This window comes from Chaetodon trifascialis, chromosome 7 (genome assembly GCF_039877785.1).
Source record: "Chaetodon trifascialis isolate fChaTrf1 chromosome 7, fChaTrf1.hap1, whole genome shotgun sequence".
In the NCBI taxonomy this organism is placed as follows: domain Eukaryota; kingdom Metazoa; phylum Chordata; class Actinopteri; order Chaetodontiformes; family Chaetodontidae; genus Chaetodon; species Chaetodon trifascialis.
In genome coordinates, this window is record NC_092062.1 from 18616233 (window position 1) to 18642581 (window position 26349).

The 26349-nt window shown below is 41.0% G+C and overlaps 3 protein-coding genes across 4 annotated transcripts in view; 2 read left to right on the forward strand and 1 right to left on the reverse strand.

Moving 5' to 3' along the window:
* Nucleotides 1-3429: 3429 nt before the first annotated feature.
* Nucleotides 3430-15684, reverse strand: pde11al (phosphodiesterase 11a, like). The gene is made up of 20 exons (XM_070966410.1): nt 14911-15684; nt 14037-14195; nt 12513-12602; nt 12075-12215; nt 11908-11972; nt 11112-11232; nt 10716-10791; nt 10562-10629; nt 10352-10444; nt 9012-9062; nt 8685-8831; nt 8475-8582; nt 7796-7905; nt 7622-7712; nt 6779-6879; nt 6488-6565; nt 6326-6389; nt 5964-6038; nt 5730-5813; nt 3430-5622 (listed from the first exon to the last, which is right to left on the reverse strand). The coding sequence occupies exons 1-20, from the start codon at nt 15682-15684 to the stop codon at nt 5290-5292; spliced, it is 2829 nt and encodes a 942-aa protein (XP_070822511.1). The 3' UTR covers nt 3430-5289.
* A 4159-nt stretch (nt 15685-19843) lies between these two features.
* On the forward strand, nt 19844-21749 carry LOC139334168 (sperm-associated microtubule inner protein 4-like). Its single transcript, XM_070966928.1, has 3 exons — nt 19844-20113; nt 20195-20357; nt 20995-21749. The coding sequence occupies exons 1-3, from the start codon at nt 19844-19846 to the stop codon at nt 21747-21749; spliced, it is 1188 nt and encodes a 395-aa protein (XP_070823029.1).
* A 2833-nt stretch (nt 21750-24582) lies between these two features.
* The window catches only part of osbpl3b (oxysterol binding protein-like 3b), a 30179-nt gene continuing 28412 nt past the window's right edge, over nt 24583-26349 (forward strand). The window contains exon 1 of one of the 2 annotated variants that reach the window (XM_070967008.1): nt 24583-24783. The gene's annotated coding sequence lies outside the window, so the exon portion shown is untranslated. The remainder of the gene's footprint in view (nt 24784-26349) is intronic. The other variant, XM_070967007.1, reaches the window with a different exon arrangement.

The following is a 26349-nucleotide window of genomic DNA, read 5'->3' on the forward strand; positions in this document are numbered from 1 at the left end:
GATGTTGTTGCTGCACTGAGAAAATGAAAACTGCATTGTTCTGCCTTTAACATCTCTATATTCATTAAGCATGCATTGTAATCACACCAATCTGATGAAATATGACATGTAAATACACACACAACAAATATCAACAAGTTGTTGTAACATTTTTGTCTTAACTTACGGCACAGTGTCAGACTAGAGCGCCGGCTGACGCTTCACTGGGTCTACTGTTACATAACCAGTGATCTGCCTGCATGAATCAATTATTCATCTCCATGTCATAACACCGAGGATGCTTTGATTATGACAGACAGCCAGACAAGGCAGTGCAGTAAATGGCAAAGAGAGAACACGCACCAATCTCCGCTGAGTCTGTGGCATCTTCATGTGACTGCTGAGGGAGAGCACCTTCAAATAAGACACGTATCTCAAAGACTGCACGGATGCTTGGTTTTAAAACAGCAGTTGGAGAGTCGACACAAGCCTGCAGCGCACAAGTCTGTGAGTCTTTCCACATGGGATACACAACAAGCCCTGGTCATTGCAGGGCAGATTTTCTACTCTGTCGAAAGGGTTTCAGGCATTTTTCGTCTCTTATGAGCCTCATCAAGGCAGGTGATGCTGACTGACTACAGCGGTTGGTCCAAAGGTTAAACAGTAGAGTACACCTTGATTTATCCATCAGGATAATCAAGCATGAGCATCTGTTCTGCACACCTTATCTCATGACCCAGAGTCAGAGGAAGAATGAAATAAAGCTGAGCTGTAAATGTTCAAAGGCTTGTTTTTGAGCTGGCCGTGGTTTTCTCTGGCACACTCAGACATGAAGAACAGCTTTGTTCATGTCCTCAGTAAATCATTCAGTTAAAACTCAGTGTATAATGACAGTGTCCCTCGCTTCTTATGAGCATTTTCTGTCGAGTTTTGGTTCTGAATAATACCATCTGGAGCCAACTGATGAAACTGTGGTTAATTCCTCCGTCATTTGAGCTATGATTAAAGCCCCTGCTGGTTCTGGTTTGTCTCATATGGTACAAACTGCAGACCATAATCTCTTAAAGCACATGTTCTATTGCAACAATAAGACAGTTTGATCTATTGGGAATCCTCACCTGGGCAGTAAGAAATCATCTGTTCAACCACACATATATTGACAAAAAAAAGCTATAGAGTCTGGTGGCAGTTGACATAAACAGAGTAAAACAAAGAGAGAATTTGTTCACATAGAAAGTTTTCACAGGCAGGTGAGTATAAAAGCAATTTACTTACAGCAAGAGCAATTTTGCTGATATGGATGATCAAAAGCTCCAGAACAGCTACTAAATGGACATCGGGGTAAGATCATTTTGCCAGCTGTGGCTCAATTTTGCTAATACTCCTGCTTTCAAGTTTGTCTGCATGGTTAATACATGCAGATGTTTACAGTAAATGAATGCCAAAATGAAATGAAAGGCAAGTAATACCATTAGTATTTAAACCAATCATCAGTGTACCTTTTGAGAAGTGAACAAGGAAAAGCCACCCAAACCACCTTTGTTTTTTAATCTGGCCTGAAGTTTCCTGTTGACTGTGTTCAAGCTCTAACCTTCGTGATGTGCTGGTGAATATGTGATTACTGAAGCCATCAAACTGCAAGAGCTATATTTAAAATGAAATACTCATAACAGAGCTTCAGTATCATAAAATATAAAATATATATGCACGTAATAAAATAAGTAATCATGAGGCAAATAAATGTATTCCTAGTACATAACCATTATATTGAGAGCATGTTATAATATTCATAGTGTGCTTCACATCAGTACGTTTGCATGGCTTTGCTTGCCACAGTCTACTTTCTAAAAATGGGTGCAGGATATTTCCTCTACATTTACAAAGCGGTAGTAAAGAGTGATTTCATTACTGTGATGACGTTTGCACTTCACTGTAATTCATTCCCAGACATTATCACTGATGCTTTAGTTTCTATTTTCAGCCTCCAACTCATAAGAAATGACTCAAACAAGGTGTATGAATATCTTAGAGATCATTAAACGTTGCACAAGTCTCTCCAGGGAGTTCGTTTTTCACCCAGGCGTTTAGTGCTCTGCATCTGATTGTCACTGTGTGCATATCGTGCTGTATGTCAGACTGAATAGGAGCGAATGACATTGTGCCTGTGTGTGAGGGAGATAAAACAGGGGGAAAAAACAGCAGAGAAGAGACAGAGAGTGAGAGAGATCAAAGACTGTGGCAGAGCCAGGCCCTGTATCAAAAATGAGGTTGGAAGGCTCTCCCTCCTCTCTCCATCCGGCTCTCCCCTGATCATCGACCCTGAGGAGAATAAACTCAATCCATGTTAAATTATAGATTAAGGCCCGGCTCTGGCGATGGCTCGGCAGCTGGCGGCTGCGTGCGCGTCGAGCTGCACTGAGTTTTACACACTTCTGCTGCTGCTACTGTTGCCTCACCTCGCTGCCTTATTAAAACCAACATCAAACACTCTCCACAGATGAATAACGGGATTTAAAAGAGACTGTATGAATATGTAAAGATTCTCCCGACAATGTGCTCTCTGCGAGGCTGTGGCTGCGCTTTGTTGGACTCTGCTCCCTGGATGAGTTCACCTTAAGCATCACTTTGTCTTTTTCTCACTGTTAATCTCTTGCTCAGAGATGCACTTGGCTGTTTTTAGATCCACGATGAGATGACTTACAAAGTGCTTGTTAACATTTTTATGAGTATTATCTAATGGAAAGAACAAAAAGATTTTTGCTCTGCACTCTGTTCTTGAGCTATTCCAAGCAGATGGTGCAATCACAAGACTGCAGAGCATCAGAGATGCAACGACTGTATTTCAGTCACAAAAAGCTATCTATATCCATATCCACAGGGATTCAAGTATGACACAAACATTTCAGCTTTGATGCCTTGCATCACGCTTATTCTTCTCTTGCACATCAACTGAGAGAAATAAGAAAAGCTATTTCCAACTTGTGATAAACAGTAATAACAAACACCACAGATCAGCACACAGTGAGCAGATGTGGACATCTGATCGGGCATTTGATGTGTGTTATTGAACAATATCCACTGAGTTGCTTGGTGCAAATAACCTGCTGTGTCTGCGAGGAGAGCAGTCTGTCACAGACCTCTCCACACATTGCACTGGTTTAATCATCATGTGAATAAGTGAACAGAAGTCGTTGGTGTAATTTAGGAGAGTAGCTTCTTCACTTCACTCAGTGTGTCCCTTTCTCTTTTATCATATTCGTTAATGTATCTTATGTTTGTGAGTCCAGCTGCAGTCATTCTCTATGCGCCCTTATCAGTATGAGTGTGACAGTTTTTCATGACACTTTCCTGTCATCTCCTGCCCGCTACAGTAATTGTGAACAATAGTCGTTGAAATCTTCCATAACTTTTGTTACATAAATGTATAAACCACAAATTACAACGAATGATCAGCTTCCATGCCACAGCATTTTATTCACGTAACCAGCTGGAGATCGATCCGCTCCCCTTTTATCTGAAGTGCAGCTCTTTCTTGTCTTCTCTCAGAATGTATTTTTAGTGGACAGTCTATAAATAGCAGGAGAAAATGCCAATTGTACATAAATATAGAGTCCGGTGTATGAAAAATAATGAATGTATAATTTTGGTACAGTCTGTGATCGAAAATAGAAATCTTTATCTGTTCTCAACAACAATAGTGCAGCAACAATATTCTTACGTAACAACACTTAGTTTTTCCCTGGAGGGATTTCATGCAAAGCAAATCTCATAGGGCAGTCAAAGGCATCGAGATAATGTCAGGTGTCAACATCGAACATGAAACATGCAGTTTCAACATAATCAGCATGCTGCCTAGTCAGAACAAACCACTGTGATGAATCTCAAACAACAGAAACCAATGGGTACATGTATACACACTTGGCTTTATAAGAAGCTTAAAACTTCTATTTTGGTGATTTTAAATACTTTATGTACAGAGCTGAAGTTTTCTAAAGGCCTTCTTCAGCTTTTGGAGAACTTTTCCTTCCTATCCAGAGTGAGACAATCTCATGGATGTTTTTCATGCTGCTGTGTGCAGTTTAAAGATATACTGAACAATGAATTTAGCCTCACATTGCTCTGCTAATGCATATGCATGGAGTCATCACTCACATCCTGAGGGTTTACTATGATACATTGCACTCATTAGCTTAGCAGTAACAGTAACAGTTACACATGGGCACATGTAGAGGGACAATAAATCAGGCATTTGATAACATTTATATATTTATGAAGATGGCATGTGTTTGTCACGCTCAGCCGAGAAATAAGGAATTAATGGGAATTGTACAAACAAAAAAATATCACAAAAAACTCAAACTATACCTTGACAGGACATTACTTTCAGACTTGTAAGACAAAACCACTTGATTTCGTCGGTGTCGTCGCTTTTTTAAGGAATTAGGAGGTTGCACACACACATGCACACGGCACGCAGTCAGCCTGAGGAGTTTGTCAGTGACCTTCCTTACAAAATCAATACACTAACATTTGGCCTTTCACACTTATTTGCCTCATTCCTCACCTATATATACTGTACAAGATTTCAATGTAAATGCAGGAATGTACATCACTGGTATGACACATGCATGCAAACCACAGAACAAGCTGACGGCCGAAGCCTCAGTAAACCGACAAACATTGACAATAATGCCATGCAGTCAAAGGATTTGCAACTGAGGTAAGACAGCCTATTAGTGAGACACATTCAGGAACAAGATCATGCTCCGGTCTACATTCAAAATGGCAATTAATGTGACAGAGAGAAATCACAGTGATTCCTTTTAGTTTTGTAAAGGCAATCCAATGGGCTTGTGGTTTTGAGGCAGTTCCCATTACAAAACATTACAGTAATAAGTGGCCCTCTTTGGTTTCAACAGTAGTCTCTCATTCTTATACAACTCAGCAATGAAAAGCTTCCAGATAGATAGATAGATAGATAGATAGATAGATAGATAGATAGATAGATAGATAGATAGATAGATAGATAGATAGATAGATAGATAGATAGATAGATAGATAGATAGATAGATAGATAGATAGATGGGAAACTGCCCTTTAAATAGGGTTTGACCAACAGGAATTATTCATGCTCCTGAGTTTAACACAGTGACACTTGGGAGAACCAATGTGCTCAGCAGATGAAATGCATTTAATTTACCCAGATTTTTAAAAATTCTTTTCAGGGTAGTGCATGTTTTAGAAAATCACAGGGTATGGGAAGAGTACCACGTGAGCCATTGTCGGATAAACCTACACATAAAACTTGTTTTACTTCTTTCCTGCAAACGTTATGTTGCCAGCTGATGCTGGTTTGTCATCACAGGAACCTTTCTTCACTCTGCAGCTCGCATCATGACTGCACTTTGACTTTGACTCAAATTTAGTGTTTTCAACTAGCTTCAAAGTCTCTGTGGAGTCTGGGTGTTGATTGGTTTCTTTGTCTTCATGGGGCTCAGGACTGTGATCTAAATCAGCACTCTGATTGGGCAGCGAGGCTCTGCGGGTCTGCTGATAGGACGAGCAGAGGTCCTGCCATTTATTTCGATTGGCATCTATCCCATCAACCATTGGCTGCAACTTCCTGTTCAGCTTCAGCAGTGCCTGGGAGGAGACACAGGAGAGTGCAGTTGATATTCACACTCTAATACAATGTTTTGTGCTATTTTTATAATGACACAATAAAAGTTTAACTTTAGACATCAAGGTACCTGATAAAGGGGTTTACATATCCCATCTATCCACTCCAGCTGTAAGGCAGGTAGTTCATCTTTGCGATTGCGGTCAAATATGGCCTACAGAGAGATGACAATCTTCTGTCATCCATGACATTCATCATAGTCATTAAGGGCATGGTTTGAGTGTATGCTGGCAACACAGTATGAGAGAAATGTGTGTGCTAGAGGAAAATCACAGTGCAAGACTTTGAAAGCTTGCTTACTTACCGCCGGGGTCAACTTCAGCTCAGACCTCTCTCTGTCACCTTGTTCAAAGAATTCACTCGTCACCAGCTCTGCAACCTTGGGACATAAATGCCAGCCATTATTATTTCACTATTTTTCTGACATGATGTAACGTTTTGATGTTAAAACATGGGCTTAAAGCAAGAGGATGCATATATTTTATGCCAAATTTGATTCAACATAGAACATTCTAGTATTTTTCAGGGAGAACATGCTAATTTCCGGAGCATAAAACTATCAGTATGAAAATAGGTCCCTTTTTTACTGAATTCCACCTATATTTTTACATCTCTAAGCACCAAAAATGCAAACACACATGAAGTAACTGTGATAGGGACTCAGACCTGTTTGGATATCTTCCAAGGACGAGTAACGGCACCCAGATCGCATGCTGTCATCAGCATGGACCTGTTGATGACATCAAAGCTCATTTTTAGCTACTTGTTTTGCTCTTCAAAGTTTAATGTGATGATTTTGGCAGAGGACAGTTTTATTTAGACAGAAACCTGAGAACTTCTCTGTGTCCTTCATCTGTCCAGCTGAATTTTCCAGACAGAACACACTCAAAGAACTTGGTTCTGCGCCTTACAATGCAAAGAGACAGTCAAGGATACAGAAAATGTTAAAAGGCAAAAGAAGAGACTCCAAGGTTTTCACCACACAAGAACTTTGTAATAACACAGAAATCTAAATGATCATTCTTCCAATTACATGTAAGAATATATCCAATAATCTGTACGTCTTTCAGTTATACTTTTTGAACTACTTGTGCTGAATCCATTAAAAAGACCACTTACTCAAAGTGCAAAGTAAGGTCTGTGGAGAGAATTGCCTGCTTCAATAGTTGCATCATGTTGCTATACTCTTTAGAGCAGAGGTTTGCAAAGATATTGTGACCCTGTGAGAAAATAAAATACAATAGCATACAATAGGCACATACACAAAAGCAGGCAGGGATGAGTAATAGGGGCTAAAATGTCTCCTTATAGCCAATGCATTGGTAAAGTCATCGCTCACTGTCAAATGAATCTGCCTTATCAATGTTAATTAGCAATGTGTATGGACTCTCTCTGTCCTCTGCTGAAAGAAATCAATAGAGGGCACAGTTCCTAATGATCAAACTGATCTACACCTGAGACTAAGCAGCCTCCACTATCACTAGTGGTCACTGCTGCCGCCTACCAGCAGGAAGTTTATGCTAAGCACATCCCAAAGCTCAAAGTACACACCAGAGGCTTTCTGGTAGCCTGGCGTCATGGATAATCATATGCTTTTTAACAGTTTTTTTTATGGTATTTGTATTGTGTACATTTGTGTTTTGTGTTGTTGTGTTTGTATGTTCTTGCTGAGTTGGGTCTATTTGGTGATTTAGCGGCAAACTATCTTAAAGCTGTGGTGCATGGAATGTACAGATACAACAAATATATATACAACAATGTCTATGGTTCAACTCTTTGGTCCCTCAATAACCTCACATGTCCCTCCACCATTTTATTTTCATTGTCATTTTCAAACAGCCAAATAAAAGGAAAATAAAAAGGAGAACATTTAACAAAAAGGAAAACTTAACCATTGCAGCAAACACAGTAAACCTCATAATTCTTTGAGCATGACAACCGTATGAGAAATATTTTTCTGACCTCACTTTGCAGGATCATGACTGCATGGTTGAAGTGATGATGCTCCAGAGTGGCTGACGTCCCATAGAGCAGAGCCAGAGCAGAGCCTGTCCTGCAGGAAAAATGGAGCAGTGAAAGCTTCAGCCATTGATAAGACACCCGTTCATGGTCGTAGTTTCGGCTTGGGTCACTCACTTGGCTTGAAATGCGTTGTTGGTTCCTCGATGGTCCAAGTCATGACACAGACAACCGACCATCAGTGCCAGTATCTCTGCATCTGACAGGACATCCTGGAAACTGGCTGTCTGCAAAAAGCAAAGCAGATCATGTTTCTGTCCATCCACTTATCAGTCAGTGATGACACTCACTGGGATAGGACAGGATAGGATAGGACGGGGTATGATGGGATGTGATAGGATGAGATGACATGGGATATGATGGAATAGGATAGGATGGAATACAATAGAATACAATATAATAGGGTATCATAGGATGCAATTGGTTGGGACAGGAAATAATGATTGGATGCAACAGGATACAGTGGGATGGGATGGGATGGGATGGGATGGGATGGGATGGGATGGGATGGGATGGGATGGGATGGGATGGGATGGGATAGGATGGGATGGGATGAATAGGACAGGGTAGGAATTTTTTACACAGGAGGGACATTTGATCATTTGTTAATTAATGTGAAGTTTGGATGATTTCCCTTAAATTCAACCTGACATATTTGGTAGAATTTCAAACAAAGTTCTGTGAGTTGGAACAGAGTTTGTGCTGACTGACCCACAGACAGGACAGTAGGGTTTAAGAGGCTCATTGAAGGCAACACACAAAAATCTGACTTGATGAGATGCATCTTGAAACTTACTGTGATCATGACGAACATGCACTGCGACACATTGAAGGCATGCCTCCAGTTATGATATGCCACAGTTCGATAGTTTTTCCTCACAGTCAGAAGCCAGCGGCACAAAACCTACAAGAAGACATGCAGGAGATTTCCACATATATACATTTCTATTTATATATACACTGTGGACACCACCACCACATTACAGGACACATTCCAGTGCCTCACCTCATAGTCAATTTTAAACTTTTGGACAACGCCAAGTTCCAGAAACATCCGCAGTGACGCGGTGATCATGGCGTCATTGTCCAAAGAGAAGTCGTTGAAGTGAAACTCATCGATGCCTAACTCACTGCTCAGGGGGATCTTAGCTGCCTTAAGGGGAGAGGACAGAGCTGTCACTCACAGAGTGCCAACGAAGGAGAAAGTAGAACACTAAATCACGCTGCAGACAGTTTAAAAATTACGATTCACCTTCAACCACTCACAGGCATCAGGGTTTTTAGTAAAGTTAGTACAGTGATGATATGAATATGAATCTTCCCTCAGGATTACCTTGAGTCTGTCAACTTCTACCTTGGAGCAGGTTGCATGGTAGGACAACATCTGAAAAAAAAAATCATGTAAAACACTCAGACATAGACATAGAAAACGTATTCTGATGCTGATGAAATATATTGATATAAAACATATGAATTCAAAAACATGGAATGCTACAACAGGCAACCATGAACCGCTGATCATAATCATAAGTAGAAAAGAGCAATATAATACAACACACTTTCAGGAATGTGTTTGTGAATTTTCTAAATATTTTAAGGACCTCTAGAACCCTAGCCAGATTTAATCCCCTCCAGTGTTGACTCCATGGCTACAGCCTTGATTTGTTGTTGTTTTTCATGTCTCCTGACAGGAAGAAAAATCCATCAGGTGCTTAAAAGAACAGCGAAGATTATGTGACAGAAATACAAGAGTGTGTGTTGCCTTTGATGAGAGGTGAGCAGACTGGCACATGTATTTATCATGAATTATTGAAAGTAGATAAAATATTGATGGTAGAGAAGCAGAACCGTGTTTGCTGAGGATCATGTGACTGCTCAGGTTAGACACCGGGCAGTGGAGCAGAACGCAGATGGAGACACTAATGAACGTGAAGTGCTTGTGTTCAGGTTTGCATTAATCAGTGACACCACTGCTCGTCATCATCTTCTCATACACTCATTCTGAATAGATGTTAAGGGCTCCCATTATTTTAAGGTATATTATTCCGAGTCATTTGCAAACCCTTGTTTGAAATGTGTGGCTATTAAATTCAGAATAAGCATACATTTACACAAATCAAGGAAGTTGATGAAGTAAAACATTAAATACAAATACATGTCTCTGTACTGTTTTCAGTTGAGTGTACTGTATGTCAAAACGGATTAGCAAATGATCACATTCTCTTTTTATTTATGTTTTACACCACGTCCCAACTTTTTGGAATTGGGGTTTTAGATCATTTTAATGTGTTTTAGTTGAACAAAATGTATGGAAATGTATCTGTTGCACAGCAGTGATTGTTAAATGAAGTAATTTAATTTCATATAAATGGAGTTTTTGTAATTTATACATACTGATTTTGATTTTTTTATAGCTTATTTGGTGCATGTTTTAATGAATTATAGTTTGAATACTGGTATTCATGGTATGCCCATCAAGTGCTTTGAATGGACTGGCAGCTACTGGATGATGTACTTCTGTTATATAAACAAGATTTCATATTCTATTTTTACCTCTGTGTTATTTTCATAATTTGAATGTCACATTATGAAAGAGGCAAGAATGATGGAATAAGATAAAAAGCAATAAGAAAAAGTCAAAGCTTGTTGCAGTCAGTATGCTGCAGCTCTTACATCCAGTGCTACTGACTGCTTGGCCCATGTTTTCTTAACTTGATTGTACATCATAGTGTTGTTGATTCCAAGTCCACAGAATATCACAAATGCCTATACACAAAGACAAAGACAAACAGATAAAATATTTGCCATCATGTGTGTCCAGTGCAACAGTGAAGACTTAAAGTTTTAATGACTCAGCTGTAATCAGAATTTTAAAAATCTAACCTCAAACAGCCTCTGATCTGCATCATTGAAGGTCTTCCTGTCCAGGCGATTGAGAATTTGTGCGACGCCTGTAGAAAACACACAAACTTCACTGACTGCAACATGAAATCTGGTTTCTCAGTGAAGACAAATTGATTATTTCTGCTGAACCTACCAATTATCTGATGAGTTCGATTCCAGATGGGGACACATAACACCGATCTGATGTGAAACCCTGAGGCCTGATCCGCCTGGAAAGAGAAGACAGTGACAATGGAGGCAGACTGAGAACAGTTTATGCTTCTTTTACTGGTCTGGAAAATTGATTAATATGCATCAGATACAAACACTGAAAAATAACACTGTATGTGGCTTTTAATGCGTTTACAGTAACATTCTGGCATCATGTCACACATGAAAATATACCCGTGCTCCAAAGTACTGTAACAACTGCTGTACTTGTTGGTGTTCGTGGTGTGTATCAGTGTCTATTCATAGTCACAAGTGTGTATGTGCCCATGCATTTGTGTGAGCTGTAACAGGTCTAACAAGGAGACCACTGTGTACACACCTCAGCATCAAAGCGTGGGTCCTGACACACGTCGCTGATGTTAACAGGCAGTCCAGTGGAAGCAACTAGCTCAGCAATGCTGTTATTGATCAGCCAATCAGAGCACGATAGCTTCTCCATGCTGTTGTGGCCAGTAACACAAACAGGAAACAAAAGTCAAGTCCAGGCACTTAAACGTGCAACACAACAGCAGTAAATACTTACTTTATCCATTTAGAGGGTGTGTTGCCATCCCCCCAATATCCCCCTAGAATAATAATCGTCATCATAACCATCATGAATCAATAGTCATCAGGTCTGCCACTGTCTTTTTTTTAATGTCTCTTTACCCAGTGGTGGAAGAAGTACTCAGACCTTTTACTTAAGTCACAACGCTGCAATGTAGAAATACTCTGTTAGAAGTCAATGTCCTGTATTCGAAATTTTAATTCTGTAAAACTACAAGTATTCATTATGCAGAATGGCCCATTTCAGACTTAAGTATATAACATTATTGATTTATAATTATTGATTAATTAACACATACATTACCTTAATGTTGCAGCTGTTAATGGGGGATTATTTTTGCTATATGTCCTGTTGGGTAGCTTGTGAATTTCACCCTGGGGATCATCTCATCTTATCCATAATATTACAACATGAATTATGTGTTGATTATATTTTGTATTATTAATCTGAATGTGCAACATGATGTAAGCGATCAAGCAAATGTAGTGAAGTAAAAAGTGCAAAATTTGCCCCTGAAATGTAAAGTGCAGCACTTGAGTACATTGTTAATTTCCACCACTGTGTTCACCTGATGTCATGGTCCATGTTGCACAGCGGAGACATGAGCTCAAAAGTCTTGGAGAACTTGACGACCTATAGAAGACACGTGTACCATCAGTAACAACACCATTTAGCAGCTGTCAAGTAAATACATCTATGAGGCAGGAAAAACCTGAAAGCTGATAAAGATCTTACAGGAGAGTCGATGTCTTCGAGGAGAAGCACGGAGCAGCGCTCACACTGCAGCAGGGTCAGCGCTCGCTGCATGATCTTCCTGACAATCTTCTCCAGGTCAGTCTGCTCCTCAAACAGGTCGTTGACCACCTCCAGCAGAGCCTGTGGCCACGAGAGGGGACACCGGTGACTTATGTTTATTGCACAGTGTTGGTGAAGAACGCAGTAAAAAGGTTTTGTTAGCCATGAAATCTTTTCAGTGGAAAGACTTTTATGAAAACTGCTGAGGAATGAATAGCTACTGTGAATGTAGGGCACGTTGATGTGTCTCCAGTGAAATTCTATTACTCTTATCCGTATCTGTTTTAATTAAGCATAATAATTCTAATATTACTGTTGATTTTCCAGTAGCTAGAAAAGAAACATTTTTTCCTAATTGCACTGTTAACATTCTCTTACCCTGCTCCTTTCATACTCCTTGCGAGACTCTGAAAACAACTTGGCATTGGAAATCGATATTCCACAGAATGGCAGATACATCTGCAGTACCTGAGTAAAAGCACAAAAAAATGGTGAAAAGCATGCATATGCTCTAAATGAGATATATCTGTATGCTAAATAAAAGGGTTTAAAACTGGGTAAGAGAAAAATAAAGCATGTGGAGGATGTGGGTAGAAAGTCATGATGGTGTTAGCTGCTTTTCTCCACACATTTCGCTTAAATAGATTCCTTGTTAATGAAGTATTGATTTAGCGGCCAAAGGCATTTAGAAAGACATCAAGGGCCCTAAAATGTCTGGATAAGCTGGCAGATCAAGACGTGTCTTTCTATTTTCAGCGTCTTTGTTGCTCAAAAGTAGCTCCTGCTTGGCTTGAGCTTTATTTAGAGTTTTCTTTTAGATTCACATGCAGCAAAATCATTAAAAAAGCCTAAATTACTACAAACCCCAAACTCTGTTGATTTTCTTTGAAGTGGAGGCCCCACAACACCATAAGAACAAATGATTTTCCTCAACTTTATTCTGCCACCTTGTGGAGAAACTCTTGCGTTTCAGTGCAGCTGAACTGCAAAGAAGGATAAACATGAACCATTTAGATTTTTGCTAACAATAAAGATTTTCTGCACCAGCATCTGTCTGCTTGTGTTTTTCTTACACTTTTCTTGCCGATGTGTTTACCCGGTGTGAGTCGAATTAGCTCTTTTACTTCTTTATTGCACTGACACACACTTAAACAAGGAGCCATTGCTTTTCGCATGTATGATACACAAGATGTAAGATTCAAGATTGAGCTCATTTTTATTCTCCCATGTATTTGCATGCTTAAAAAAAACAAAGTGCTGCTCCTACCCTCCCATTGCAGTGCACCAAGAAAGGATAAAGTGTAATATATTCGTTTTTCATCAACAAACCGAGAGAATGAAATTGTATTCATCAGCAGAGGACCTGTGAACATGCATAATCTATAGTACACCCATCTCAAGTGACTGCTCAGGGAGCAATTGAAAGTGTATCCACTCAAAATGTGTTAACTAAGTGTGCATATACATTACACAGCCAGACATATTTAATGTTTCTCACTCGAGTAAGAAGTTGACCTCCTCTCTCCATTTTTCTGGTATTTTGCTTCCAAGGGAACACTTGCCCCTCTCCACAGCCATTAAGAAGATTCACAGTACAAGCAGTGTTTTTAGCTGCACGGCTGTGTGTGTGTGTGTGTGTGTGTGTGTGTGCGTGCGTGCGTGCGTGCGTGCGTGCGTGCGTGCGTGCGTGCGTGCGTGTGTGTGTGTGGTGGAAAGGGGATTCACGATGCTCCACAAGAATCCAATTTTAACTCCATCTCTAAAATGCCCTTAATGGTCAAACCAACTCCAATCATGCTGAAGATGAGGAACAGCCAATAAAATGCATGAGATTGTGAAAATCCTCCGGTAACATGGATCTGATTAATGTTTTTTCAGCCGAGAGACATAACAGATCCTCACCTTCTCATCATCCTCGGTAAAGGGGGTGCCCATGGGATTTTTGTTGATTGCTTGTACGACACCGATGACTTCTCCATCGCTGTTACAGATGGTCATACAGAGGATGGACTGAGTCTTATAGCCTGTTAACTTGTCTATCTCATCACTGAAGCGGTGATCCTGGAATAGCAGTCATATAAAACACATATCACACATCCATACATACACACTGTGGCCAGGAAATGCTCTGCATCACCATGTTTTATGTGCTTGTGTCAGCTACAACCAAGCAGCAATAGTTAGTGTGATTCTTGGCAATTTCACTTCAGGGCTCTGCAGGAGGCCTCTTGTTTTTACTATAGGCAGAAACTATAATACCCCTCCCTGACACATATCTACACTATTGCAGTAATAGACCTCAGGGGGATCTGCATCATCATGTTGCCTTAGCCTCCCAAGCAGCCCAGGGCCATGATATAATGATGTGGAGCACAACTGGTAAGACCAGATCTGACTTGTGGGAAGCTGCGAGGATTATAACGCTTGCTTTCCCTCCTCTTTCTTTGACTATTACAGAGTTTTTCCCTTTTTTTATCATTATTATTATGACATGACTGAGCTAATTGCTTGTCTTTTCTCCATTTCTTTGAGTTGAGCGACCCCTTCGAGAAACTTCAGAAATAACTGATTAAAGTGTAAAGTGCTTTTCATGCCACCAAGGGGTTTACTGTTTGTGTTCAGGTTCCCTCTCATTGGTGCAAAAAAACACAGGGCTGACCCCTTCACCAATCAATTATCAGCAGCTTCCCTCCATCTAAATCCCCCTGCAGAAAACTTTTGTCGAAGCATAATAAAATGCAAATAACATACAAATACAAACCGGGCTCACGTTTACCTCATATGCGTTTGAGATGTTTACAGTTTCTCCGTGCTCTGCCACATAACCAATGATACCCTTTCCCCACGGCACCTGCACTTCATTGGAGTTCAGCGTGCTTGAGGATGGTCTGACAGTGGTGCCCGAGTGCACGTCAAAGAACTTGGACACCAGTGTCCTCTTGTGCGCGGGTCCCTCCACAAGGAAAAGCGAACACCTGTCTGCATCCACCAGGATACATACGTTGATCAGGATCTTATAACTGAGGTTTGTCAGGTCCAAGTCGTTGGAGATGTCCTTCACTAACTCTAAGAAAAACTCCCTTTCGTTGGTTTCCTTAAGCCTGTATTTGTAGTCGATGGCGCTGGACGCGTACTGGGGCACGTTGACCCTGGACTCCAGCAGAGCGCTCAGGATGTGCGCGGTGGTCGGAGGCAGAGAGCTGGCTTTACGCAGGAGCGCACGGCGCCTCATGCTGGACTGCGACTCGTGTTCGCTCAGGCTCACATGCTCGTCGTAGGTCCGGTGTGTGGTGGTGGCTTTGGACCGGGCGAAGTTCCGTCGCAGCTCCATGTGGGACGATCTGCGCCGGAGCCCGTCTGGGTTGGTCGGCCAGAGCGGGTCCCTGGCAGCGCCGCGCCTCTCCTCGACTGTGGACACTTTCGACGGCTGATGCTCCTTCAACCATCTGGTTACCTGATCACATTTCGCCTTCCGAACGAGGTACTCCTCGAAAAGATCAGGGTGGCAGTCCAAAAACGCCTCTATATCCGAGAAGTCAAACGTTGTCATGGTGAGATTCGCTGTAGGGACCAAATGAGACCCTCAGATGTGATAGAACAAGAGTTGGACGAGTGGGGGGGGGGGGGGGCATCCGAGCTTCTCAGAGAAGTGATGTCCTCAAAACATTTATCCCCCACATGAGCCAGTCCATCGTACCCTACCCTGAAATCCTGGAGTCAGAAGTGGTCAGATAGATTCAGTATATTTGAGGCTGGATGGATGACGCCTGAGAGACGAGCAGCACAGCTGTCTGTCAGACTGAGCTGTGTCTCCAGGGAGTTCTCTGGAATACTATGCAGAGGTGTAGAAAAACAAGGCGCCTACATATTCTCCCGAGAAATTGAAAAACAAAACAAAACTGCAGGGCAGGCTGTTGGCTCACTCTCTTTATTCCATACCGCCAGAGAGTCTCTGTGCAGGGCACCAATCAAAACCGAGGACGGATTTGATGTTTCATTTACATTTAAAATGTGCACGCAGGACACATTTCTCTTTGAATGCACAGTGTCCACTGGGAGCAATGTGCTTGTTAGAAAGGGACACCTTAAGCCAACCAAGTAAAAAAGATGTACATTTAAACGATAAAATATTCATTTCGGGGGAAAGGTGAAAAGAAGAAGAAGTATACATAATGAATCATTTACACATACACCTCTATGATAGTATTTTAGAGTGGCAGCTAAAGACTAATGCTTAAGGTTAAAATGCTTGTAGGCTTACACACACACATAGATAGATAGATAGATAGATAGATAGATAGATAGATAGATAGATAGATAGATAGATAGATAGATAGATAGATAGATAGATAGATAGATAGATAGATAGATAGATAGATAGATAGATATGTGTGTTACCTTGGAGTCCAGTGGCACACACACCTCCCCACACACTCACTCACTCGCTCGCTCACACACACTCACACACACATACAAACACCCACACACTGGCTGTATCTCTGTGGCTGCAGCAGTCAGTGCTCATGTCTTTAAGCCATGACCACTATCCTTCCCTCATATGAATGGTTTTGTGGTCATGTGGTGTATTTTGCAAAGCACTCAGAAACTACAGTATTTCAATATTTCAGCATGAAGACTGGCTGCCAGGGCCCCAAAGCTCATTTTAAGACCTCTCTTGTTTTAGTTTATATAAGTAATTCTTTCAGTTTATGCTGTTATCGATGAAATTACCAAACAGTAGCTGATGCACCGCAGTCCCGGTAGGATTTTGTGTGTTAGTCGTTCAGAGGAATATTTGGTTTCAGGGGTCAGTAGGGGCCCAAAGCTAATTTCTGGATCTCTAGGTTTTTTGACTCATGGGGTTAAGCTGGCAATTTGCAACATGAATGAAGAAAATAACCAATGTAACATGCTTTTCCTGTAGAGAGAGGTGAATGTATTCCTCAGAGTGTTGTAGAGGTTATTGAAGAGGCAACTATTAGATCTAGAAGTTGAATATTTATTGGTGTGTACAAACACCAAAGGGGTTCAGCATCAACCTGCATCCGCACAACAACTTTACATTGCTGAAATCACCGCAGGCTGAGCCACATTAACAATGCAGCAGTAGGAAATGTAATCTGAAGAGCGGTGGTTCCGCTGGGGCAGAGCAGGGTAATTGGGTACTGGACTTAGGCTGCTTGATAAGACTTGGGTGTTTTGCTGAGACTTTGGACAAGGTCTCATGGGAATCCCAATTAAAAAGCAGAATGCAGAATGTGGGTCTTGTAAGGACCAACAAACAAGGCAAACCTTGCTGCTTGGAAAGCAGTCCATGTCATGTCCAAAGAGAGGCAGCTTCATTGATTATCAGTCTTTGGCTTTGTGCTGATTGAAAACAAGTATTTACAGTAGATGCAGTTTTCAGTTTTCTGATGTCTTAAAGGGAGGGGAGAGCAGACCAGGTGTGCTGTGAATGTTTTTTTTATTTGTTTGTTTAGTCATCTTCATTTTTGGATATTTCACATAAGAGGTTTCTGTATCTGCACTTTTCTCACAGGCTCAGTTAGAACATGGTGATGTCACATACCTCTGTGGACCTATCAGAATTTAGCTACTCTGATGACAGTCAGTGGCTTTTTGGTCAGCGTTAATAAAATCTCATCAAATCCCACCCACACAGTCTCCATGAAGCGGTTCAGAGTTTTTCATTGTAAAGTCTTAATAAATAATAAATAAAGGTATTTTTTTTAATTTGATTCTTATTTATTTCATCATGAATATTTAATGTTATAGTGAAATACTTAAGATATTAAGGAAAGGAGGCTTTCAGGGCTCTCTTAGTAAAATCATCTAGAGTTTGAGGATTAATGCAAAAAAGTTTTGAAAAGTTTTATGAACTCTCCTCACACACACACACACGCACGCACGCACGCACACACACACACAGACCCTATTTTTTCTTCAAAAACGGGGAAATTCATTTGCATTATTTTTGTCATTTTTAACTTTTGTCAGGGTTTTATGTGTCGTCATGCGCACGTCTATAGCACTAAATCCACTAAATCCTGGAAGAAAATGTTCTACAAAATGAGCACACAATCTTTAAATCAACACAAGAAGAGGATGGTTCTCAGATTGAATTTATGCTGCTCCTCAGACTCTCTTTGAACAAGTTTTGTGGCTTTGTCTCAGGCATGCAGTCTGAATGTATAACTGTTTCCATGTTGCATAGGGATGGAGACAACGAAACATGACTCCAGTAACCAAACACCACCCACACATGACTTGCATCTGGTGTCAGTGGGCGCTGGCTGGACTCAGCTTGATTTTCATTCCACCCCATGCTTAGTTATACGAGTTCACTAAGCTGTGAACGGGTAATATTATCAGATCCACTCTTGATGGCTGGACGATGGGCATCCTGAGCAGTGATTGCCTGCTGGATGCAAAAATATTGACATGATATGAAATATCAGCACATCTTGACTCCCTGATGTTATAACTACATGACAAAAGAGGTCATAAATCATATTTTTTTCTGGACTTTGCTTTGTGTGGTGTTGTTTCAGTCTTTAGTCAGTGGTCTTACACAGACTTTTTAAATGACACCTCTGCGCTGAGGGTTGGATTGTGTGTCACTCACTCGGATCCTATTGTTTACTGTCACTCTGGCTGTCCCAGGAATCCAAACCCACCTCACTGGTCACAAGTGAAGACAAGCGAGTCCTGTTCGCTCAACGAAGGCTGTTCCTCTTAACCTTTTGGACCAAGAATATACTCACAAAAGGCTAAAAAAGTAAAACCATCCCCTTGATTTCCTCTATCCCACTGCCCAGGTAAGTGAGCACAATTGCTGTATTTCACATCAGTGGATAATGTAGTAGAGCAAAATGGAAGATCACATACTCAAATTTTGTGGTAAAGTGGTTTTATGTCATTCTAAGAAACGGAAATTCTACTTATTCATATCTGTGTAGATACAGTATTGTGGTTGTGTGTCATTTATGTAACAGCAAACTTTCTCCTGGTGGTTATTGGCGTTACATTCACAATTAGCACTCATGATAAAACAAAAACACTGTTTAGCAGGCAAAGATTCAACCCAGATTTCTCTTAATTCTCTGTATTTTTGCCCTCATATACTATTCCCCCCCTTCACTCGCCTTTATTGTGAGCCAGAGCTCCAGGAGCCAGATGGAGCCCAAGTCCTCACTAAACCACAGCACCCCATCTGATTTAAATGGCCATTATCAGTCTGCTTTTGGAGGAGCCAGCATATCTAAGTGAGTGTAAAAACATTCAGTGTAGAAAGTCAAAGATAGTTGCAGAATGAAACTTTTAATGTGCAAAATGTGGCCTAATCATACATTGATGTTTTGCCCTCTCATGCACATCAACAGTCAACAAAGTTATAACAATACTGGAAGAAAGAAAAGTAAAGTTCGTCTCAATGACCAGCTGTGAGTACCATTGATTTACCATAAATGTAGTAAATATCTTTTCCTCAGTGGTGAAACAGAAAGATAACATTTGTTTCTTTTCTCAGCATACCAAAACCAACTGATATAAATGTGGCGTGAGTACTTTCCCACTGTACAGACAATAGCCTGACTTTTTTTTTTTTTTTTTTTTTTTTTACAATTTACATTTAAGGCTTCATCTGCCTCCTTCAAATTTTAATACACTTCATGTTCATTTTATTTTCTGCTGTCTTTAACAGGGAGAAAATGCTAAAAATTGCAACTCCAGGACAGCATCCCTTTTCATCGCACATCTCCCGTTTTGCAATGTTCCCATCCTACCACTCTCCAGACACCCCTGAAACGGGAGTCAGAGTGGCTTCCCAGCCTTTGCTCAGCCCCCCGCAAAATGGTGCCCCGACCCAACACACTGAAGTGATTGCCACCACACCTATAGATCCATCCACATTCTCCCAAACACCCATGAAAACCAGGAAGAAAGCTGTTAATTGGACTGGAGATCATGGCGTCTTGGACGTGAGTAGTGATATACTGTGTATGACTCAGTCAAGGTTGTCCAACACATCACCTGACACTTCTGTTAACACTTTGTTCCAGCATATAAAGCCACTGAAGGGAGAGAAGCAGGTTTTCTACCCAGCTCCTCCAAATAAAGCGTCGCCCAGCCCTAAAATTCAAGATTGGGATTTGCAGACAAAGAACATGCCGAAACATTTGGAGAGGACTCGCTGGGTCACCTCTTACCAAATGCACTACGCAGGTAAGGAAGTCTGAGCCCTGTTTATACAGTATGTTAGGGTCTGTACAAAAGTTACTGGGTGGGGAGTGTGGCTTATAGTCTAACTTTCTATGACACTTGGCTGCAGTTCTACTTTGTGCTCAGATGCAGGCTAAAGTAAACTGTTTAGGAGACATTCACTTTGTTGACATAATGCTCTCATTAATGAATCCAGTAACTAATAACTACACAAATCCATATGTGTTATAAGCATTTCTCCAAATTGCAGTATTGGCCCTGTTAGCTATAATGATGATAATAATGCAGCTGAGATACATATTGTTCTCCACATAAGTAAAACACACCTTTATGAACATGGCAAGCATGCAAAAAAACAAAAAAATAAAAAGCCATAATGCCCCTTCAGCCAAGACAACAAACTACAATGCTCTCTTTGCTTTGTACCCCTCTCTCCTTAATAATTTTGGTTGAGTCCTGTAGCAGGAAGATGCAAAAGCATTTATGAGAGCACAGAGTACGTTTTTCTTTCAGAAATGATGAAATCTTGTGTGCATGATCACTTTGCACCGTGATATTGCTGTAATGGGATGTGCATGGTTTTAACATCTATTATCCATAATATTTTAATATTAAGTATTTGATTTTGGATCTCCCTAAGGATCGGGGACAGCAAATCCTCTAAAGATAGATGAACTCAAGGAAAAAATGAGTGGTCTCACTGTGATGAATTCACACTCTGCACCACTGGTGCAGGGCTCTGAGATGTCCCAGGAGGTCTTACACAGGCAACACACTGAGAGCAAAAGATTTGTGCGTGAGGGCAGGGAGAGAGAAAACTGCACGCACCAGTTTGATGAAAGTCTCATGCAAGTGTCACAGCACAGCCAAGAGGCTAACGCTGCCTGGACGGCAGACACGGAGCGACCCCTGGACCTGTACAACCGCCCACTTTCCCAGGAAGAGATGGATGCCAACGGAGAGAAAAGCCTGATCAAGCTCAGTGTAAAGGCTGAACCAAGCAGGAAAAAGGAGAATTTTAAAGCTGGAAGAAATTCTAGCCTTTGTCAGTCAGATGTAGTCCTGGCAGATACTGAATCACATGCAGAGTTGTTATCGAGGGCAGCTTCAGAGCAGGAGAAAGTGGCAAAGGGCAGAGAGCTGCCACACAGTATCTCCGACCCCTGCATCCTGCCGAGGCGTCCTGTCCTGCCGGGCATTCGCCCAGTGGACAGAGTTGGGACTGAAGGTGCAGCTCTCAGCCTCCTGCACCTTCAAAACACATTCAGCAAGTCAATGGTCCATCGCAACTTTAACAGCTCCATCACACACGCTGCTGTGAACCTGAGGGACAATGTAGTCACAGGGAAGAAGCACGACTTCTATGGGATCAACAGCTACTACCTTCATGGATAATGGAATGGAGATGAATTTTAACACCCTGGAAGCAGATTATAGCTGTAATAATTTGATACTTAATTGTCAACTTTAACTACTACTGAATAGTACCATAGAGTTTATTGCACTGGAATATTTTACTTTTAATCTGAATTTAAGTGCTTTGAATTTCCCTTGAATCATCTCAGGCTTATGCTTTAAGGATGACACATTTAGGCAGAACATTCAGGTGTTTAATATTTAGAAAAATAACTTATTATTGTTATTGTGTTGTTCAGATTCTGGTCTGAAAAGATTGTCAAAAACTCAGGTTGTTCAAATGGGATTGGTCAAATCCTTTTTAACCTTCAGGCGACCAAAAACAAGCAATCAACCAGAGAGGAATTCATCCAGCTTCTGTCCTGTCAGGGATAATCTGACCGTCATGTGATGCAAATGTTGAATCTGCCTAAAATACAAGATGAAGTATCCTTGATAGCCTGGATGTCAAAGTTTGAATTTTTCATCTTGAATTTGGCTGATTTTGATTTTTAATTTGATTGATTCTTTTTTTTTTTAATCAAGGTCTTTTTATGTTCTTTTTCATATTGCATTGCAAGTTCAAACAATTCCATCAGAATAAAAATAAACCCCAATAATCCCCAATAATATGAAATTTCCTGGTTGACAGTTTGTCTAATTTTCTCCAGTTTAAGTACGTGCATGACTTCCCAGTGACTGTAAATTGGTGTAACTGAGTCTTTCCATTTGAATAATATCAGTCCATATAGCCAGGAGAGAGCAGAAGGCTGATTTCCCACTTATTAAGAAGGGGGTCCACTGGGGCCACTTCAAACAGTGTAATGAATAGAGACGGTGCTACTGCTTTCCAAAAATCTTAGAGAAGGTCTCAGAGATGGTTTGCCAGAGGGTGTAAAGCTTTGGATGTGTCCTAACCATGTGCAGCAGGGTGGCTGGAGCCCGCCTACATCGATCACATGTGGGATCTATGTTAGCGTTGATCTTAGACTTTAGTGCAGATGGTGAACAATTTTCAGTGGAATGACAACATACCTACAACATATGGAGGAGGAGAAAAATCCCTGTTATTTTGTGCCAAATTTCTTCTGAGATTCATTCTTCTATATCTGTCTCCCTTTATTATTAAGGGGTCAATTTGTGTGCCTGTTTATTAATCAATTTACTGTTAAAAATCTAATCTAATAAAGAAGTGGGAGGGCATGAATAAAAACAATCCCAGTTTGTGGCTACAAGCGTCCAAACCTGCGACTGCCTATAAAATGTGATCTGGAAATATTACATTTCTGTATTAACTGCTCAAAACAGGCAAAATTGCTTTCAATAAGAGATCATGCGGTGAAACCATACCCTTTCTAGACCATGTAGTGACTATAAAGGCTGTAATATTTCTAATGTACTCCCAATAAAATAATTGGATCATGGATCTTGAATTATTGTGATTCATAATTTCATTCAAGCAAACAGTTCTGGTTCAGTATTTCGGAAATATAATAAACACTCAGGGCAATTTGGCAATGTGTTAATTTGCTCTTTAGTTGTATCCCTTTCATTTGCAATATTCATTAGAGCACAGGATGTATTATACAATAATGATCTTATATAAGGCTCCCATAAGCCACAGCTGATTGTAAGGGAAGAGCCTTCAAAGCTCACCTCAGTGAGTTCAGTCTGCCTGCACAGTCCACACAGAAAGAATATTCAGCGACGGTAAATTCATAATGAAGCGCAGATGAATACTTTACTGTAACCTTACTCATTTTACAGAGGAGCAAATTTGCATGAATATGACCCCCCCCCCCCCCCCCCCCCCCACACACACACACACACACACAAATGTGACAGGGTCCTTTGCAGACCATTGTGTTGGCCATGTTATGGAATCTGCCTCTCTGTGTTATAGGTGCTGCAGTAACCTTCCAGCTCGCCAGTGTGAAAAGAAAACGCCTTTTCACACGTAAGCTGTTGCAGTCAGGCTAACTCGCTGTGAAAGCTTTTTTTTGTGACAGTAAGTCCTTGAGCAGCAAGCCTGCAGCCTTGAGCGATATAATAGCCTCTCATTCAGACTTTCAGGGGAAAAAAACACCATGATAATGACTCTCACAGCCAAATGGACCAATACAGTTTTGTTGCTGAATGTTGTAGCCAAGACAATCTCAAGTAGTGAGGCTATTTCTAACAAGGCGACTTGTTACTGTTTGGATTGGATTGTTGTTTCTGATTGTATTATTATTATTATTATTATTATTATAATCATCATTATTGTGTATGTGTAACAAAACCTGTAGCTGGGAAAACTTATGTCGCATTCAAGGACTTATGCATTTTTAAACCTCCTCACCACTCAGGCATATGCCAATCCTTTTAATCTCTTTTCCAGAGATGCTTGTTTGGCGTGTTTGTCATTATGCCATGAGTGGGAATGAAAAGCTGTGATTCAGCGATGTGTCCAGCAGGTGGCGGTGTATCATCATTTTCGACTCTCAATTCGGTCATTTATCGCAGGCTTGATTTTTCTGATCAAGGTTGTCTGGTCATTTTAGTTATTTCGACATCATTTTCACTCTCCCACAGTTAGTAAAACAGAAAAGAGTAATTCCACTCGTTGCCTACACATGGACGCGGGAGTGTAAGATTAAATTACATCTGCAGCTCAGCGGTAATTAATAGACCAGAATTAAATGCCTTGATGAGTTTCTCTCCCCTGCGTGTCCTTGCTTTTGGGGTCCACCTCACCGCGTCATGGAAAAGATGCGGTCAATGACAAAAGCTCCGCCCCTTTGAGGTGACGCGGGGCTCTGCACTGCAGTTTAATAGGAGTTTGGCTTCTGTCAATCACGCACCGCCGTCCTCCTCCATGCGGCTGGAGACACTGATGCTTTTCAGAGCGGATGGTGCATGTGTGTGCATGTCAGAGCGGAGAGGGCAGGCCAGTCAGCAGCTGTAGTGTCAGCGTCTTCTCGGTAGCTGTGTTCTCTCCTTTGGTTTTCCAGTCCCTCCAGCACCTGGATTTCACATCTGTAACTCTGTCAAGGTGAGTGCGTTTTTTTTTTTTTTTCTCGGGCAGGTAAAATAGTTTCTTGCTAGATTGATGAAATCTTTTAAAGTCCAATTGAAAACCATGTCAGTTGGGTAAGTCATGTCAAAGTTGCATTGCATAGCCTGTGGTCTTGCTCTTGAGGCAGCATGTAACATTAAAGTGAAACAAGCCAACGGGAAACTGCATTAACCACGACGTGACTTGGGTTAAACTCTACTGTAGGTCTTCAGGTCAGGTATGATCTTAGCATGTGGTTCATGCAACAAACGCCAAAAGATCCGTTCAGTCTCCATGGTAACCCCCTTCCTCTTGTACTGACAAGTAAATACAAGTTGCGGAGGATAAGTAATGTTTCCATACAAACCTAACACACAGGGGCTCTCTGCAATAACAGCAGCAAGCTTTCTTTACAAGCCAAAGTGATGAATAATGTGCCTTATGAGTGGCTGTCTCTCAGGGATGTAGGTGTGTGTGATGATGACAGTGAGCTCAGATAGGATCAATTTTCAGGTGTAATCTGGGATTGAGCTCAGCATCTCACACACACACAGTGTTCGGTGCAAAAGCAGGAACGTGGAGGATGTTTTATTTCTTTTTCCATGAAGATGGCAGATGTAAGAGGGTGTGTATGCCAGGTATCAGGGCTCTTCCTCTAAATCCACCATGATTAGATGAGTGATTCTCATACTGAATATGAGGCTTGGGGAAAAACTTTCCAGTCAAATGTTTATGTTAATCCTAAAATAATCTGGTGAGTCAAAGCTGTTTTTGTTTGGCGCCCTCGCAGTAATATACAGTATGTACTACTTCTCTCTCTGGTTTTTCATTCCTGTCACAGCCGAATCAGTGACTGAAGTCGAACACAGGGACACTGTGAGGGAGAGGAAGTAGTAGAATCTGTGGAATGCAGCAGGAAAGAAAAACATCTTTGTCTGTGCACGACATACATTTAAAATGTTGGGGTCACTGCACCAGCAAGTTTCAGTTAAATAAATGTGCACAAGCTATGATCTATTAGACTCCACTGTGAACATTTATCATGTACTTCTGTGCCAAGGCTGTACATTAGGTGGAGTGTTTCTGCAGGTTTCCAGGTCACTTGCTGTGTGTTGTTGCTCCCCATGTACTTCAGGAGAGGAATATTACACAATCAGCCAGTTCAGTGCATTGATATTTACTGATCAGTAATTCTCTAGCATTGATTAACTCTGCAGAGACAGTGGAGGATGTAGCATAGAGCTGTAAATGTTTAAGTTTAAGTTACCTAAACACAATAGTATAAGCCAGTGGGTCTGCTCTAAAAAGAAGAAGAATACTTTTCGAATATTATTAATATTATATATTTCCACTAAACAACAAGTGAATAATGCAGGAAGTAAGTAAATAGAACCAGCACAACAGCTGCTGTGAGCATCTCGTGCATGTGGCAGGTGTTGCCTCTTTTTGCGTGGGCAGTGGGCCGCCATAAATAATTCATGCGGTTTCATATGGAAACAGGTAGATGTGGTTTTAGGCATGCAATAGAGGAACTGAATTTATGAAGCATGTCTGCTTTTTCTT